The 19,353-nt window shown below is 48.4% G+C and overlaps 1 protein-coding gene across 3 annotated transcripts in view; it reads right to left on the reverse strand.

Moving 5' to 3' along the window:
• The window catches only part of Slc7a10 (solute carrier family 7 member 10), a 14,610-nt gene extending 4,334 nt beyond the window's left edge, over positions 1 to 10,276 (reverse strand). For all 3 annotated transcript variants that reach the window (XM_047529371.1, XM_047529372.1, XM_047529370.1), the window contains exons 1-2: positions 9,998 to 10,276; positions 1,877 to 2,081 (exon numbers count right to left, since the gene is read on the reverse strand). In XM_047529371.1, the coding sequence (XP_047385327.1) occupies positions 1,877 to 2,081; positions 9,998 to 10,148 (356 nt within the window). In that variant the 5' untranslated portion in view covers positions 10,149 to 10,276. The remainder of the gene's footprint in view (positions 1 to 1,876; positions 2,082 to 9,997) is intronic.
• Between the last annotated feature and the right edge of the window lie 9,077 nt (positions 10,277 to 19,353).

Genomic DNA, 19,353 nt, shown 5'->3' on the forward strand with positions numbered 1-19,353 from the left:
GCTTAGGGCCTCACTAAGTTGCTGAGACTGGCCTTGAACTTGCAATCCTCTTGCTTCAGCCTCCTGAGTCACTGGGATTTGAGGCATGCGCCATTGGGGAGCCAAATACCTTTCTAATGACCACCCTGTGCCCCTTGGTTGTTTTCAGCACAGCCTATGGCTGAAGATGGTTGAAGCTGGGCAGTGGTGCCCACGAAGGGAGACCTTTGGTCTGTAGGAAGTGGACCCTGAAAAGGGTCCTGGCTGTGGGGGTGGGGAATCATGATTTATACCTCTTTTTCTAGAATCTTACCTCTGCAGGGTGCCCATGGTGGCCTGGGGGCTCTGTTCTCAGGGGTTCTGCCTGCACTCAGGGGAGGGTCTGCCTTTGGGTCCTGTCCTAGGTCTGGCCTACCTTTGAGGGTGGGGAGTACCTTATCAGGAATACCAGAACTCCTTGGTCACTGAGTCACACCCCGTACCCCTTCTTGGCACAGCCCTCCCTCCTTGGCTTCTGGGACATTCTATTTTGATAGTCCTTCCTTGCTGGGAGTCCCTTCTACCCTCCCCTCCATGCTGGGTGCCTGTGGGTCCTGACCCTTTTCTTTCTCTCCCCTTCCTCAGTGTTCTTTCTAGGACCACAGCATGATTCTTCAGCTTCTGTGAGTCCCAGCCCCTTTGAGAACCTTTCTCCCCAGAGATGAGCAGCCATGGACACACCCACAGGGGTGTGCATGCTCTGCCAGGGCTTCCTCCAGAGTTGCCAAGTTAAGAACTGGATCAAGTCATTCAGCATCAAACTTTGTATACTTCAGCCTGGACCCTTCCTCTGAGCTCCAAACCCTTCACCCAAGATCTGACTGAGTACCTACCTGCACATGGCACACAACCCCCGACAACTTGAGAACCCCCTCCCTCCCTGTCCCAGGGACCACCATCTATGAAGCCTCTCAAATGGGACAGTGGGTACCAGTCCTCCTGAATTCGGTTCCTAAAGGATGTTGGTGTCTGCCTGTACCTTTAAGGCTCTTGGCAGGACTCCTCCAGACAACTGCAACAACTCCAAACCCCCATCTCCTTCAAGCCCTGGTGCCTGCCAGGAACCTGATCTTGCCTCTCGCTACAACAGATAGTTTGCACTGGCCAGGCCACCATGCCCTCTGTGCATGCTCCCACCGAATGACCTCCTCACTGGCCAGGAAGCTGAGAAAAACCCTACCCTTCCAAGGCTTGGTGCAAACTGTGGATTTTCCTGGGAGCCTTCCCTGGGTGGCATGCACCCTGTTCTCTCTGGGGTGGTTGCTGCCTCTTGCCCACACCCTCAAAGCAAGGGTCCTCTGGATCATATCAATCACATTTGAGGGGCTGTTCCTCTCTGCTTTGTGAGCAACTTGAAGACAGGAAAAAATCTTTTTATCACAGCATCCCCAGGCCTTAACTCAAAGCAGGTGCTCAGCAAATGTTCATGGGTGAATAAGGAATGTCAGGGAGCTGTGTGAGGGGGCAGGGTCTGGGGGGAGGATTCATGCCTCTCCCCCTCCTCGTGGAACAGATGGATTTTACTAAAATCAAGGCCCTCCTTGCCTGATAACCAGCATTGTCTAAAAGTTTCAGAGAGTAAGGGGTTCCCCTCCATAAAAGTGGGGCTTAGAGGAAGCTCCATTTAAGAGGAAACACAGAGAGGTCAAGGGGTCAGCAGTTGCCCATGGACTGGGGTGAGCATAGGTGCCACCCACCTTGGCCTCAGAAGCCTACCAGACAGCCCCAGCCCCTTCCTTCCACTCACTCTCATGACCTCCCTGTAATATGGGAAGCAGAAGAGGAGACAGGTCCATGGTTCAAGAGTCATTCTGTTCCAGAGAAACTGTCCCCTACCCCACCAGAGTGCCACACTCACCCAGCCAGGCCCCCGAAGATCTCTGTGACGTAGGCGTAGTCCCCGCCGGACTTGGGGATGGCAACTCCCAGCTCTGCATAGCAGAGAGAGCCCAGAGCTGTCACGCCCCCACCCAGGACCCAGACGAAGAGGGCCAGACCCACGGAGCCTGAGTGCTCAAGGACACCCTTGGGTGAGATGAAGATGCCCGAGCCAATGATGTTCCCTGTAGGGGAGAGATGGGAGGCATCAGGCCTGGGGCCCCCGTTAGCAGCCCAGCCTTCTTTGTGGGGGTCTGGATACCACACTGAGGAAGGAAGCTGTTAACATGTTTCTGGTTCTGAGGTGCCCCCTGCAGGAGGAGTGGGTGGGGGGACAGGAGACGTGTGGATGCCACTGGGCCCCTCGAACCCAGCAAGGCCCATTTTGGGTTCATCATCAGCCTCCTGCTCAGTCCCTGGCATTGGAAATGGCACCTTGTCCAGTCAGCCAGGTCCTGAGTTCCTCTGTCCACTCTCCTACCCCTGCATGAGGTGGAGCCAGCAAAATGAAGTGGCCCTAACACCTGCACCATGACAGAGGGTGGCCACTCCTGTGCATCTCCACATGGACCACCTATAGCTCAGGTCCCTAGTTGTGTCCTGTCCTTTCAAACCTGTTGGCCAGAGGTGGCCTCCTAAAGCAAGGCCTGGCCACTCTCCTGCCTGCCAAATTCATGGGGGGACTTGGGGAGTAAGCATCTTCTCCTTAGAGCCCTCCTAGCCTGAGCCAGGTGTGGAACCCTCTGCCCACATCACAGCCTCGCTCTAGGTTTCTGTACCTTCTATCCCCCTTTTTCCCATCCGGGAGCCCCTCCTTGACCTAGAACCCAGGCTGTGGACGTAGACTCTGAAGAGACCTTGTTTCTTGGAGCTGTTAACATGTTTCTGGTTCTTGGAGCTGTTAACATTTTTCTGGTTCTGGAGCTATTAACATGTTTCAGTGGGTGAGTGAGAGCAATTGGTGCATTTTCAGGTCTTAGGGTAGTCAGTAGCCACTAAGGCAGGGATGGGTCTGACAACCTGGCAGAGACTCTTGGCTCGGCCTGGGGTCTGGACACCGACAGCCTGCCACTCCCCTTGGGTCTGCCCCCATTATACAACGTGAAATCCCAGCTGGGCTCAGACCTGCTTGCTCCCTGCTCAGGCGGGAAGGTCTTCCTGCTGACCTCTCTAGTCCTGTCTCTAAAACAGGGTTATGATGAGATCTTAGGGAGGTACACCATGTGAGGCCCTCAGCTCATTTACAGCTGTTGCCAGGTGTGTCTTGCAACTCTGTTTGCTAGTTCTGTGCACAGCTCCTGCCCCCCAGCAGTCACCCACTATGCCTGCCTCCAACACCTGAGTGTCCCACACCCTGCAGATGCTCAGGATGCTTCTGCTGAGTAAATTGGTGAGTGACTACACAGCCTGGTGTCCAGAGTGGCATCTACACCTTGACATGAAGGACTAATTTCCTTGTCTGTGAAGTGGGGGCGCCAGGACCCACTCAGCCCTCCGCTTGGGGTCTCTGAGGAGGAGTGAAGGGGTTGCAGGCTCCTGAGGTCCCATGCAAGTAGAATCGGAAAGGCCTGCCCTGTGCTTGGGCAAAAGACCCATCCTTCTGGGTCTCTGAAGGGTGCAGGCAAGAGGGGGCTGCTCCTGTGGTCTCCAGATGTCTGGGGGTGGAAAGGGGATGGGCCCCGCTCGCTGCTTCCTGAAACAATGGGAAATGTTCAGAGATCAAGCTGTGGTCTGCAGAGCAAGTTCCCATGGTGAGTGAGGACTCAGCACCTGTTCAGCTCTGAGCTCCCTGGCAATTAGAAAGAAGTAGGGCCACATCTGGCTTATGTGGGTCTCACTATCCTACAAATGAATCAGGTAACTGTGCGGGAGATCTGCATTTGGGTCTGCCCAAGAGGAGAGAATCCCAGCCCCACAGGCCACACGAACAAAAGAAGCACTGGTGGGACCTAAGGCTCAGCCCCTGGACAAGGGTCCCTCCCAGCGGGTGGGGCCTGGGGAGGGAGTCACACATCCATCAGGGCAGAGTCTGCCCACTCCACCTGCCAGGCCCACAGGCGAGGCTGGACGAGGACACGGCTGTGGCCTCCAATCTGCATTCACTCCTTGTCCACGGTGCTACCCCTCACCCCCGTCCCCGGTCGACACAGATTTCTAGTCTGGACAGCCATGAAAGCCCCATTTGGTTTTCTGGTCACATCCCAGGAGCCCTAAATACATCCAGATAAGGACAAAATAATTCCTGTGCCTCAACCTCCAGATGTAAGCTGCGTCCTGGGTCTGCTTCGGGGGGCAAGGGAGGGGAGCCACCTCCAGCATCTGTTGCGATGGGCCCAGGGCCTGGGTGGGCTGTGGGGTTTCTAAAGGGCCTTTGAGTTGCTCCATCCGGCAGCAGTTCTCAGGACCTGGCGGAGCAGGATTTGCCAAAAGCCAGTGAGGTTGGAAGCCAGCGGGGGCTGGGTGGCCTTGAAAGGAGCTGGGTATGTTGGAGCTGGGGGCATCCGGGGCCCTGAGCCACCCACCCTGTGAAGACCCCACCCCTGTAAAAACAGCTCAGCCTGGTTGAGCCTCACAGATCTAATCTTTGGGGGAGCCACACCTCGCACCTCACCTTCCAGAGCTGGGGTCTGAAAAAGACACAGCATTATTCAGGTGCCAAGTGGCTGGGACTCAGACGCTGAGTTCTGCAGGGGTAGTGGTGTGGCAGGGAGGACCACTATTGTTTTGGACACGTGGTCTCGGGCTACCATTCAGGACTTCTTCCCGTGTGTCTGAAAGGACCACGTGTGCTAACCAGTGTCTCTGAGGTCCTCAAGGGCCTTTCCCTGTGGGCCTGAAAAACCTCTAGCACCTGCCCCCGGTTCATGCTTGAAGGTGCAGAAATCCCTATCATGATTCACAGGTTGTTCTGGGCACTGTGTGGGTGAACCAAGGGAGGTGGGCTTGAAGGAGTGGCAGAGGATCAGAAGGAGGAAGAGGATGCTGAGGACAGGGCTGGGAGCCCCACGGGTGATTGAATAGAGGAGGAACTGTGGGAGCTGTTGGAATGCCACCAGGGTGTCTGCCCAGTTCCTCCTGGTGGTGTTGATGAGTTCAGGCCTCCCTCCTCACACCCTGTGTTCAGGCCCACTAGATCCGCCTGATGAGGGAACAGCAGCGGACAAGCCCAGCCCTTGTGGAATCCTAGTCTTCAGGAAGAAGAGAAGTAGGAACTTGGCCTACTGGACGTGGGATGGGCCAAGAGGTACTGCTGAGCCTCTGTTAGGTGTCTGATTGACAACCAGAGAGATGCTGGTCCTGAGGCCTCCACATTCCTGTCTACCCAGTGGGACAACTGCTCTCTGGTCCCTGTAGGTCCTCCCAGGCAGGAGGCCAGGCCAGGCGAGGATCAGATGCGAGTTTCCCCAACTAGCAGGCCTCCCTTGAGTCTCCTCCTCCCGCCCTTCTTCCCTGAGCCTTTCCTGGGTGGTTTTTATCACATTAAGATGTTTGGCCTGATGGGGCTTACCCGGCTCCTTGGAGGAATGAAGAAAGGGCCATTGTTCCCTGCGGGTGCTGCAGTGCATGCTGACCTATTTCTGAGAGGCAGCAGAAGACAGTGGAGGTCGCAGGGGTGGGCCATGGAGGTCTGGGTGGTAGAATGAGCCACCTGCCCACCGTGTGTGTGGTGGGAATAGACAGGCTGATTTGGGGAGGACTGGGGAAGTCAAGCCAAGCCAGGACACTGGCTGCAACCTCATTCCTAGAAGCACTGAGGAGTCAGCCATGTGGCCTCAGATCAGTACTGCCCATCTAAGACTTGGTTTCCCTAATTTCCAGGTGGGGCCCCCAGTCTAGGGGGCAGCAGAGAGCTAGTCTGACCCTGACTTTGGCAGAGAGGATGAACCTTGTGCATCTGTATTGGGCCCAAGGAAACACTCTGCCCAGGGCAGAATGTCCCACACTATGGCAGCCCTCTCCCCAGATCAACACTACCCCAGGAAGCTTCCCCTGGCCACCCACCATGGCCCTGTAACCTGGACCTGCTCCCCTGTCACTGTGCCTGGAGAATGGCCAGGAGGGGATGCCTTTACTTGAGGCTGTCTGTAAGGTCATGGGAATTGCTTATGGATCCCACTCTGGTCATCCACCTTGGAGACTCCCCTAAGACAATCAATCTTCCCTCTGGAGACCTGAGTCCCATGGAAACCCTACACCGTTGGGTGAGCAGCCAGAACCCTACTGAGACCTGCTCCCAAGCACACAAATGTCCTTGTGTCCTCCCAGTAAGCATGTGTCAGGTACCTCCCTGGGATGACAGATGCTCCCTCTGAAGTCTTGGTAGTACCCCAAGGAGGTGAGTGGGGACATCCAGGATGTGCCTGGAATGACTAATGGGTTGGCAGGCACCTCCGGCCTAACCCACTTTCCTTCGGAGAGAGGGGATGAGCAGAAGTGTAGAGTCTCTGCCTGGCTCACTCAGTCCAGGCCTGCCTAGCTCAGGAAGTCTTGTTTGTGCCCCATCTCCAGGCTGAGTCTTGTCATGGTCCCCCGTGAGCTCCAAATCGCTGAATCCAACAGTCAAGCCCTAGCCCACATCTTATTTGACTCATCAGTGACCTGTGACAGAAGGATCACCCTCTTCTCACTTCGCCTCCTACCTTGCTGGTGGCTCTTGGAATTCTTTGCTGGTCCTTTTTCTTACCTGACTTCTAAACCCTGAGTGACCTTTGATCATTCCCTGGGAGATCTCATCCAGCCCCCTGGCTTCTGTTGGCAAATCCCAAATTTATATCCCTACCATGGACCTTTCTACCAAACTCAGCCCGTGTACCAAACATCTCACACCTGACATGTTCAAAGCAGAATTCCTGACTTTTGTGTCCCCTTTCCAGCCCCTCACCCCATCTTCCCTGATCAATCAATAACAAACCATCCTCCCAACTGCTCAGACCATGACCTTGTGTCACCCTGGACCCTTCTCTTTCTTCCACACCCTACACCTAGGTCCTCATAAATCCTCTGGTTCTGCCTTCCGAAAACCACAGTCGCTCAGCCCCTTCACTGCTGCCACCCTGCTCCTGTCCAGGCGACTCAAGTGGCTTCCTGCCTGACCTTCCTACCCTGGTCCCTGCCCTCACAGGCTCTCCTCCCTAGTGAGTGCAGTAAGTCATCCCATCCTCTTCTGTTCCAAACCCTTCCAGGGCTCCCACCTCCTAAGGAGAAAAGGCAAACCCCTATCATTGCTTGCGAAGCCCCACACAAACCCTGCCCACCTCCCCACTCACCTCCAACCTACCACCCCCACCCCAGGGCTTCAGGTCCTCCTCCCTGGCTCAGATGTCTGGTCTCAGTGCTTCTCAGGACCCCTTGGCCACACATTGGGCTTGTGTATTTGTTTGCTGTTGGAACATCTGGAGGAGATGCTTTGTCCCCTCTTACAAGGTGCCCAGTACAGCTGAATAGATGAATGAATGCATCCATCCTTGTAGCTGGATCGGTCCTGTCCTGCACATGTGTCCCAGAACGGACATGTGACCCTGGGCAGGTTGCAGTTTCCTCATCTGTAAGTGGGGCGTTGGTGAAACACGGACAAGCTCCTATGTAGTTTTATGTCTCTCCTGGGTCCTACTGAAGAGGGGCTGGGGTTCTGCAGAGCCCCATCTTCTTGAGCAGCCCAGCTACCTCCAGCCCAAGAGACCACGTATCAGGACCTAACTGAGGCTGGATGAGCAGGGATTGGCTCCTAGGAAGATGAAGTTCATGAGGTAGCCTCCTGAGTCCTTGAATATACCCAAATACCTACATATGTTGAACATTTGAGTCATGGGGAAAGAGCAGAGGAAGAACCTGGGGTAACCCACTCCACTGGATCTAGGTATCTCTTCCTTAGTTGTGGATCATGTGAGGCAGATGGTTGAGGTCCCTAAGACAGGATGAGAGATCCTCTATACACAGCTGCCAGAGAGACCCAACTTTCTTCCCCATCTATTTTTACCTCCATAATGGAGTGGGGAGCTCTATCTACCCTTGTTGGGTGAGTCCCCAGCTCAATTCCCAGCCTTACCCCATCAAGGGCTCTGAGTCTGCTTTCAACTTTGCTCAGCTCAGTGTGAAGGGCACTGGACAGAGAGTTGAATCCAAATCCTGAGCCCGCAACTTGCAGCAATGTCTTTTAACTTTCAACCTCAGTTTTTACATCTTTATAATGGGTACAAAAATTTCCATCTTGCAAGGTGGGCATGAGAATCAAAGGAGTTAAGGAAGAATGTGTTTTTATAATGTAAAAAAGAAGTGACTTTCTGAACAGTGGTTGGATGTGATTGTTCTGCCCAGCTGGCTCTATTTCCTCTGACCTGGCCTAGTCCCCTCCAGCTTTGCTTGTTTTAACCAGCTAAATGCATTTCAGGCAGAGTTTCACTCCTGCCTATAGCCAGTCCTTCCATATCTCCTCATTCCTGAAATTCTTACTCTTCAACCTGGGACGGGACAGAGACTCTAATAAGGAGTGAATTATAGGATCTTCGGGGATGAACTTTGACATTTTGGAAATAATAAGTTAAGCAACGGGTAACAAATAAAAATAGATTATAAAGTGATATATAAGTTCTGAAGATTTGGAATCCTAAAACATGATACTTTGCAGACTTTTGACTTGACTAGACTTCCCAGGTTAGTGATGTAGAAAATGGCCCCTCCCAGGGTGGGGGCTGGGTGGGGTAGATGGACCCCAGAGCAGCAAATGGGCGAGAGGGACCCTTAGGGTATCAGTTTCCCCCTCCTAGGGAACAGCTGCTACAGAAGGCATGGGCTGGAGCAAAGCTCTAACCAGCACTCTGGCCCAATCCCCAGAACCAGCCCTTCTTTCTAGCAGACAGCCAGAGGATTCTAGGCCAGGAAGCTCCCAGGGCCAGGTCAGGGCCAGCTCTGGACCATCTCCTAGGCAGAAGGAGGAGACACAGTGGAGTCACCTGCCTGGGACTGCATTCAGGGGCAGGGCATGGTCAAGAACCAGACTGCAGCTGTGGCCCAGGAGCTTCTAGTATGGGGACAGAGCAGAAGGAAGTGAAGACCCTAGGTCTGCTCTGCTGAGCACCCCAAACTTCCTCCATCTCCAGGGGTCTGAGGGAGAAAGGTGATGGTGTATGAACAGCTCCCACTAGCTGGAGGACCAGTCACAGGTGGTAAGGCCTTAGGAATCCATCCCTCAGGCCCACATCTTCTGGGTGCAGGGGACGGAGGAGGGACAGCCCTCCCAGGAGGGCTCAGAGACACCTGGGCTGAGTTAGCCCAGTACCCAGAAGTAAGTATTCATATCTTGAGACAGAAGGAGAAAGTTCTACCACCACTGTTACTGTGCCCTGCCTACCCAGAAGCCCCTATGTGGAGGAGGAGTTGGCACCCAGGGCACAGAGGTCCATGCTCAGTTGGGAAGCTGGGGCCAGAAGGCCAGGCCATGGGCTGTCTGCTGAGATCCCAGCCAGGAAGCAGGTGGCCCTTCTGCAGGCTTGGGTCTGCCCACTACTGTCCTTAGCCATGAGCGATTCCAATTCCATTTTGTGGTTCTGGTTGCTAAATCTGGCAGTAGTTACATGCTCTGAACCTATTTTCCCTCTGTGCAGGATCTACCTGTCCAGCCTACCTGCAGTTCTTCCTGTTTTCCAAGATCAGATCATTCACACTGCATGGTACCAGAACACAGTAGGGACTCAGACTGATCCATAACCTAGAATTTGCCAAGCTCTTGCACTAGAGGCAGAACGATAGTCATCACTTCCATTTCATAGACGAGCAAACAGTCAATGGCCTTGCCAAAGACCGACAGGGAAGTAAAGGCTGAAGGAGAATTCCAGAGGTGGAGGAGACCCACGACTTCCTGAGGAGCAAATTTTCAGGGCAACCAGGGAAGTGGGAGCAAAATCCCCCTCGACTTCTGGGCAGGTCAGTATGTGCTCCAGGCCTGCACCGCAGGTGCTCCTGGCCTCTGTTCTCCAGCTGTCCCTCTGTACCAGACCGGTAAGAACACCAGGAGAGGAAGTGCCCTTGGTTTGGAGCTGCTTGCACGCCCCCTTGTCCTTGGCCCTGCCGTCCAGGGCACCCACCCGCCTCGCGCCCTGCTCACCGACGATGATGGTACAGGCGCTCACCAGTCCGATCTCCTTCTTGAGCGCTACCCTCTCCGAGGCGCCAGGGCCGGGGCCGGGGCCGGGGGAAGGCGAGGGCGCAGGACCGGGGTTCCCGCGCCCGCTTGGCTGTTGTATATGGCCGGTCATGTCGCTGTCCCGCCGCGTCCCGGCTCCCTGCGCTGCCCCGTCTGTCCGGCGGACTGCCAGTCCGTCGGTCCGTCTGTCTGTCGGTGCGCTCGCAGCCCTCGCAGCCCTCGCAGCCGGGACAGCGCCCACAGGCGGGCGCATGCGCTGGCGCGGGGCCCGGACTTCGGTCCCCCAGGCGGAGGGGGGCCAGGGAGGGGCGGAAGGAGGGCCGGCCGGCAGCCCCCTCCCCCACGGCCCTTAAAGGGAACTTCCCCTCCCCCCAATCCTGGCCTGGGAAGGAGAGAAGTTGGGTTAGACCTAGGGAGAATTTCCTAGTTGAGTGAAAGAAGGTGCCCTCCCATCGCCCGAGTTGCGTGGTGTCGGGTGGGGAAGAAGAGCTCAAAAACAAACTCCCCTGCCCTCAGAAGGCTGAGGAAAGGCTACAATAACAACTGTCTGTGCTACTGGGAACCCACTGCATGCCAGCGCCCCCAGTTAGTGTGCGTGTGTGTCCATTCTACAGGTGGAAATTGAGGCCAGAGGCAGGAAGTGACCCGGCCCAGACACACACCCCTCCTTGGCATCCAGGCCGTGATGACTGGACATGATACGACAGTGGTAGGGGTGGGGGCTGCACCCTATAACTCTTCTGGGTGGGCAGGGGCAGTCAAGAGATCCTACTAGCTCAGGATCAAAGGCCCGCGGAGACAGGATTAGGGTGAAGCCTTTAGAATCCCCAACCCTAATCCAGGGAGTGACCCAAGGGAGTTGGACAGCGCCCCCCACCTCCTTGCTCTGGCCTGCATCTGGTTTTAGGTCCCGATCGATCCATTGCACACTCCTGGTCACTGGTCAGAATCAGGACTCAGCGGACTAACTCTGGGGCAGGCCGGGCGCGGACCAGCCTGACTCACAGTAGCCAGGCCATTTGAAGGGCCCTGGCGATGGCGAAAAGGTGGCTGTGGTCGGGAACCGTCTGAGAGTAGGGTGCGAGGGAGGCTACCTCCTCCCGGAAGCCGTCCGGACTGTGCAATCCGACCCACCGGGCAGATACAGGGGGGCCGCGTCGGGGCCACCGGGGCAGCGGGCGGGGCGAGGCTGGCACTGCGCGAGCGGCGGCGGAACAGCCTTTGTCTCTTTCTGGCGGCCGCCGCGACGCGCCGTCCCCTGCATGTGGATGAGGCCGAGCCGAGCGCCCGCTCCTTCCCCCAAATCGCCGCCTCTGAGGTGGCTGGGGCCCGGCAGGGGTGCGACGACAGTAGAGTGGATTTGAAATGGAACCAGGACCTGGGTCGGGTTCTGGGCTCCGGGCAGAGCCTGGAGGTGGGAGCGTGGCTAGCGGGGTGAGGTGTGGGGGACAGCGAAGGACGGTGGCGATTCGCTGGCGGCAGGGAACTTCGAAGATGGGGCGGGGACCAGAGAGTAGGAGTTGAAGCCGGAGAACCCTGGGTGGATGTGCTGGGGGGACTGGAAGGGGGAGGCCACCAGGCGAAGCTTCATCGTTCGCACTCCGCATTCCCCGTTGTCGTCGGAGTCCTACATTCTTGGCGACTTCAGCCTCCCGCCCCAGAGACGCCATGAGCAGCTGACTCTCTTAAAGGAGTCTCTCTGAGGGTTGGGTGAGGGAGCTGCCCTGGCCTGGTAGACTCAAGACTGATGCAGGTGGTAGGGACCTGGGGCCTCTACCATGGCCCCAGTCCCAGGAGCTTGACTCTTACCATGCAGTTTGCTGTTGTAGTGCTAGGGTCTGCTGGGCAAGGATCCAGCTAGAGGTAGTGCCCTCAGGGACTGGTTGTAGAGGGGCTAGCGTGAGCCTCAAGGGCCAGAGGCCTGTTGTTTTTCAGCGATGATCCTCTTTCCAGACCTGGATGTGGAGTTTGTGCTTGAGGGGAAAGAGGCGAATCTAAGACTCTGCACAGGATGGAGTTTGCATATGGTTGTCCAAACACAGCTCAGGAGACCATTTTACTGTAATTCAACTAGAACCTGCAAATGCCAATGGGAACAAAGGGTTACCAAGTTTAGTTTACCATCCCAAATCAATCAGTATGCTACCCCGGTTAACAGAGAAAAAAGGTGAATTATAGTACCTTCTGGGTAGAATGACACAACCATTCATTCATGATTTAAATAAACACACTCCTAGCAAATTAGAAACAGGAAAGAACCTCCTATATTCAGTAAAGCTATCTACTTAAAAACAAATCCCCAAGAAACAGAAAACAAAAACTGCAACTATCATCATATGTAGTGGTGAAATATTTAATGCTTTTCCACTGAGATTGGAAGTGAGAAGGGATGCTGACACTCATCATACAATACTGTACTGGAGATCCTAGCCAGTGTAATAAGGCAGGAAAAAAGAGTAAAATTTGAAGATAGGAAAAGAAGCCATAAAACTGTCATTCACATGTGGCGTGATTGGATATGTAAAAAAAAAAATTTTAAACTGTAGGTAAACTTAAAGTTGATAATTTCAGTTAGTAAACTCACAGGATACAAATTCAATATACAAAAACTAATTGTATTTCTATATACCAGCAACAATTAGAAAATGAAATTTATAATAGCATGAAAATGAAATACCTAAAAATTAACCTATTGAATCATGAGTACAATTTCTATTTAGAAACAAAAAACATCAGTGAAAGAAATTGTTAAAGATATGAGTTAACAGGAGGATATATCATATTTAGGGATTGGAATTTAATTTAAGATGTTTTCCCTCAAAATGATCTTAGAATTGATCAATCTATGTGATTGATCAATCAAAGTAACCAGAGGAGTTTGTTGTCTGTGGTCATCATCTCCTCTTCCTCCTCTTCCTCTTCTTCCTCCTCTGGAGAAACTTGACAAGTTGATTCTACAATGTATATGAAGAAGAACAAAGTTGGAAAGCTTATACAACATATAATAAAGAAGACAGTGTAGTATTGGTGCAAGGATGAGCAAATCTACTAATGGAACAAAACACAAAATGCAGAAACAGATCCATCCCGGTTTATCAGGACAAAGATGACATTGTAGAGCAGTGGCCAGATTTTTCAATAAATGGTGGTGGATCAATTGAGTATCTACATTTGGAAAAGAAAAAAACCACTCCCATCCCTACACCATACCCTAAAATCAATCTATATTCATCAACTTTCTGTTACTGTAACAACTACCTGGGATAATCAACTGATAGAGAAAGGGATTTCTTTTGGCTCTGCCTTGGAGGTTCTGGTCCATGATTGATTAGTTCCATTGCTTTTGGGCCTGTGGTAACATAGTATATTATGGCAGGGAGTATGTGGAAGCTGCTAACCTCATGAGCAGCCAAAAAAAAAAAAAAAAAAAAAAAAAAAAAAAAAAGTGAGGAGAGAAAGAAGAGGAAGGGTCAGGTTTCCATCATCTTCACTATGTTCTTTGAGGTCATGCAGCTGTGACCTAAGATATTCCACTAGGCCCCACCTTTTAAAGCACTGAACTGTGCAACAAACCTTTAACACATGGGTCTTTGGAGGGCAATCTAGATCCAAACTACAGCACAATCCCAGGTGAAACAATAGCTAGGAGAAGACCTATAAGAGAGAATAAATTCATTTCTTTATTTTTTGAATGTTGAGATTTATTTATTTTTTAAAATTTATTTGTATTGTAAACAAATGGGATACATGTTGTTTCTGTTTGTACATGGAGTAACAGCATACCATCTGTGTAATCATACATTTACATAGGGTAATGAAGTTTGATTCATTCTGTTATTTTTTCCTCCCCCCATCCCTCCCACCCCTCTTTTCCCTCTATGCAGTCCCTCCTTCCTCCATTCTTGCCCCCTTCCCACCCCCCATTATGTGTCTTCATCCGCTTATCAGTGAGATCATTTGTCTTTTGGATTTTTGAGATTAGCTTATCTCACTTAGCATGATATTCTCCAATTTCATCCATTTGCCTGCAAATGCCATAATTTTATTATTCTTTATAGCTGAGTAATATTCCATTGTATATATATACCACAGTTTCTTTATCCATTCATCAATTGAAGGGCATCTAGGTTGGTTCCACAGTCTGGCTATTGTGAATTGAGCAGCTATGAACATAGATGTGGCTGTATCTCTGTAGTATGCTGATTTTAAGTCCTTTGGGTATAGGCCAAGGAGTGGGATAGCTGGGTCAAATGGTGGGTCCATTCCAAGTTTTCTAAGGAATCTCCATGCTGCTTTCCAGTGTAGCTGCACTAATTTGCAGCCCCACCAGCAATGTATGAGTATACGTTTTTCCCCACATCCTCTCCAACACCTACTGTTGCTTGTATTCTTGATAATTGCCATTCTAATTGGGGTGAGATGGAATCTTAGTGTAGTTTTGATTTGCATTTCTCTTATTACTAAAGATGGTGAACATTTTTTCATATATTTGTTAATTGCTTGTAGATCTTCTTCTGTGAAGTGTCTGTTCATATCCTTAGCCCATTTGTTGATTGGGTTATTTGTATTCTTCATGTAGAGTTTTTTGAGTTCTTTATATATTCTGGAAATTAGTACTCTATCTGAAGTATGAGTGGCAAAGATATTCTCCCACTCTGTAGGCTCTTTCTTCGCATTGCTGATAGTTTTCTTTGCTGAGAGAAAGCTATTTAGTTTGAATCTATCCCAGTTATTGATTCTTGCTTTTATTTCTTGTGCTATGGGAGTCCTGTTAAGGAAGTCTGATCCTAAACCAACAAGGTGAAGATTTGGACCTACTTTTTCTTCTATAAGATGCAGGGTCTCTGGTCTCATTTCAAGGTCCTTGATCCATTGTGAGTTGATTTTTGTGCAGGGTGAGAGATAGGGGTTTAGTTTCATTCTGTTGCATATGGACTTCCAGTTTTCCCAGCACAATTTGTTGAAGAGGCTATCTTTTCTCCATTGCATATTTTTGGCACCTTTGTCTAGTATTAGAAAATTGTATTTATTTGGGTTTGTGTCCATGTGCTCTATTCTGTACCATTGATCTACCTGTCTATTTCGGTGCCAATACCATGCCGTTTTTGTTACTATTGCTTTGTAGTATAGTTGAAGTTCTGGTATTGCGATACCCCCTGTTTCATTCTTCCTGCTAAGGATTGCTTTAGCTAATCTGGGTTTCCTATTCTTCCAGATGAATTTCATGATTGCTTGCTCTATTTCTGTAAGGTACATCATTGGGATTTTAATTGGAATTGCATTGAATCTGTATAGCACTTTTGGTAGTATGACCATTTTGACAATATTAATTATGCCTATCCAAGAACATGAGAGATCTTTCCATCTTCTAAGGTCTTCCTCAATTTCTTTCTTCAATGTTTTGTAGTTTTCATTGTAGAGATCTTTTACCTCTTTGGTTAGATTGATTCCCAAGTATTTTTTTTTTTTTGAGGCTATTGCAAATGGAGTTGTTTTCCTCATTTCCCTTTCAACTGTTTCGTTGCTTGCGTATAAAAATGCTTTAGATTTTTTGCTGAATTCATTGATGAGGTCTAGAAGTTTTCTGGAGGAGGTTTTTGGATCCTCTAAATATAGAATCATGTCATCAGCAAATAGTGACAGCTTAAGTTCCTCTTTTCCTATTCGTATCCCTTTAATTTCTTTGGTCTGCCTAATTGCTCTGGCTAGAGTTTTGAGTACAATGTTGAATAGAAGTGGTGAAAGAGGACATCCCTGTCTTGTTCTCATTTTTAAAGGGAATGGTTTCAGTTTTTCTCCATTAAGAATGATGTTGGCCATGGGCTTAGCATAAATCGCCTTTACAATGTTCAGGTATGTTCCTACTATCCCTATTTTTTCTAGTGTTTTGAGCATGAAGGGTGTTGTATTTTGTCGGACACTTTTTCTGCATCAATTGAAATAACCATATGATTCTTATCCTTAAGTCTATTGACATGATGGATTACGTTTATTGATTTATAGATGTTAAACCATCCTTGCATTCCAGGGATGAACCCCACTTGATCATGGTGCACAATTTTCTTAATATGTTTTTGGATACGGTTTGCCAATATTTTGTTAAGGATCTTTGCATCTGTATTCATTAAGGATATTGGTCTAAAATTTTCTTTCCTTGATGTGTCTTTGCCTGGTTTGGGTATGAGGGTGATATTAGCTTCATAGAATGAGTTTGGTAGGGTACCCTCCTTTTCTATTTCCTGGAATACTTTGAGAAGTATTGGAATGAGTTCTTCTTTGAAGGTCTTGTAGAACTCGACTGAGAATCTGTCTGGTCCTGGGCTTTTCTTGGATGGTAGATTTTTAATGTCTTCTTCTATTTCATTGCTTGATATTGATCTGTTTAAGTTGTGTATGTCCTCCTGGTTTAGTTTGGGCGGAGCATATGTCTCTAGAAATTTGTCAGTGTTTTCATTAGTTTCTATTTTGTTGGAATACAGATTTTCAAAGTAGCTTCTCATTATGTTCTGTATCTCAGTGGTGTCTGTCGTGATATTTCCTTTTTCATCATGAATTTTAGTAATTTGAGTTTTCTCTCTCCTTCTCTTTGTTAGTGTGGCTAAGGGTTTGTCTATTTTGTTTACTTTCTCAAAGAACCAACTTTTTGTTTAGTCAATTTTTTGAATTGTTTCTTTCGTTTCAATTTCATTGATTTCAGCTCTGATTTTAATTATTTCCTATCTTCTACTACTTTTGCTGTTATTCTGTTCTTCTTTTTCTAGGCTTTGAGCTGTAATGTTAAGTCATTTAGTTGTTGACTTTTCATTCTTTGCTGGAATGCGCTCCATGCAATGAATTTTCTTCTTAGTACCGCTTTCATAGTGTCCCAGAGAATTTGATATGTTGTATTGTCGTTCTCATTGACCTCTAAGAATTTTTTTATCTCCTCCAATTTTGTTATCCATGTTTCATTCAATAGCGGATTATTTAGTCTACAGGTGTTGGAGTAATTTCTGTTTTTTGTTTTGTCATTGATTTCTATTCTCAGTCCATTATGATCTGATAGAACACAAGCCAGTATCTCTATTTTTTTGCATTTCCTAAGGGCTGCTTTGTGGCATAACATATGGTCTATTTTTGAGAAGGTTCCATGTGCCACTGAGATGAAAGTGAATCAGCTCGTTGATGGATGGAATATTCTGTATATGTCTATTAAGTCTAGGTTATTGATTGTGTTATTGAGTTCTATGGTTTCTTTGGTTGGTTTTTGTTTGGAAGATCTATCTAGTGGTGACAGCAGTGTGTTAAAGTCACCCAGAATTATTGTGTTGTGGTCTATGTGATTCCTGAAATTGAGAAGGATTTGTTTGTTGTACAGGGATGCACCATTGTTTGGGGCATAAATATTTACTATCCTTATGTCTTCCTGATTTATGGTTCCCTTAAGCAGTATGAAATGTCCTTCTTTATCCCTTCTGAATAACTTTGGCTTGAAGTCCACTTTATCTGATATAAGGATGGAAACCCCCGCTTTTTTACTGAGCCCATGTGCATGGTAGGTTTTTTCCCATCCTTTCACCTTTAGTCTGTGGATGTCTTTTTCTATGAGATGAGTCTCTTGCAGGCAGCATATTGTTGGGTCTTTCTTTTTAATCCATTCTGCCAGTCTGTGTCTTTTGATAGATGAGTTTAGGCCATTAACATTCAGGGTTATTATTGAGATATGATTTGTATTCCCAGTCATTTGGCTTATTTTGGTTTTTAAGTTGGCTTGGTTTCTCCTTTGAGTGGTTTTTCTCTAAGGTAGTTCCTCCCTTTGCTGACCTCCATTGTTGTTTTTTCATTTCCTCCTCATGGAATATTTTGTTGAGAACATTCTATAGCGCAGGGTTTCTATTTGTAAATTCTTTTAACTTTTGTTTACCATGGAAGGATTTTATTTCATCTTCAAATATGAAGGTTAGTTTTGCTGGGTATAGGATTCTTGGTTGGCAACCATGTTCTTTCAGAGCTTGAAATATGTTGTTCCAGGCCTTTCTAGCTTTTAGAGTCTGGGTTGAGAAGTCAACTGCTATCTGTATTGGTCTCCCCCATGTGTAATCTGATGCTTTTCTCTGGTGGCCTCCGAAATCCTATCTTTATTTTGAATGTTAGGCATTTTCATTATAATGTGCCTTGGTGTAGATCTGTTATGATTTTGTGCATTTGGTATTCTGTAAGCCTCTTGTATTTGATTTGATTTTCCATTTCATTCTTCAGGTTTGGGAAATTTTCTGATATTATCTCATTGAATAGGTTGTTCATTCCTTTGATTTGTATCTCTGTGCCTTCCTCAATCCCAATAATTCTTAAATTTGGACTTTTCATGATGTCCCATAGTTCTTGGAGATTCTGTTCATGATTTCTTACCATCTTCTCTGTTTGGGCAACTTTATTTTCAAGATTAAATATTTTGTCTTCATTGTCTGAGGTTCTGTCTTCCAAGTGGTCTAGTCTTTTGGTGATGCTTTCCATTGAGTTTTTTATTTCATTTATTGTTTCCTTCATTTCAAGGATTTCCGTTTGGGTTTTTTTTTTTTTTTTTTTTTTAGAATCTCTATCTCTTTGTTGAGATGATCTTTTGCTTCCTGCAGTTGCTCTTTCAACTGCTTATTGGTATTATCATCCATTGCCTGCATTTGCTCTCTTATCTCATCCTTTGCTTTGCGAATCATCTTAAGCCTGTATAATCTGAAGTCCTTTTCTGACATTTCTTCTAACATACTGTCATTGGATTCTATAAATATAGAATCTAGATTTGTTTGGATCATTTTCTTCCCTTGTTTTTTCATGTTGTTCATGTATCTTCCCCTCTAGCAGTGCAGATCTGGGGTAGTGCAGATTCCCCCCTATAGGCTTATAGTGGCCCTATAGGTTCCCCAAACCCTTTCTTTATGGGGAGATCAATATTAGCAGTGCCCAATTCAGACACTATGCAATCCTAGACCAAATAGCCCCTATGGGGACAATAACAAAATTGTCAGAATAAACAGAGTGAGTTCAAATATTATCTTCAGTAAAACAAACAGATTTGCAATAAGGTCTGCAGTTTCAAATGGAGGACAAAGAGGATGCAGAGGGATGTAGAATGTGGCTGTTAATGGGATAAGAAAAGAATATACAGAAGTTCTAGATAATAGAAAGGGTGAGAGTGTAATCAAAAGAAATTGGATGTTAGCATCAAAAAAGGGAGAAAGAGACTCTGAGGGAACAGGTAAACAAAAGGAAAAGAGAGCAAGAAAAGTAAAGAAATAAAAACTTAAATTTTTTCAATAAGGAGAAAAAAGAAAATCTACAGT

This window comes from Sciurus carolinensis, chromosome 16 (assembly GCF_902686445.1).
Source record: "Sciurus carolinensis chromosome 16, mSciCar1.2, whole genome shotgun sequence".
Classification (NCBI taxonomy): Eukaryota; Metazoa; Chordata; class Mammalia; order Rodentia; family Sciuridae; genus Sciurus; species Sciurus carolinensis.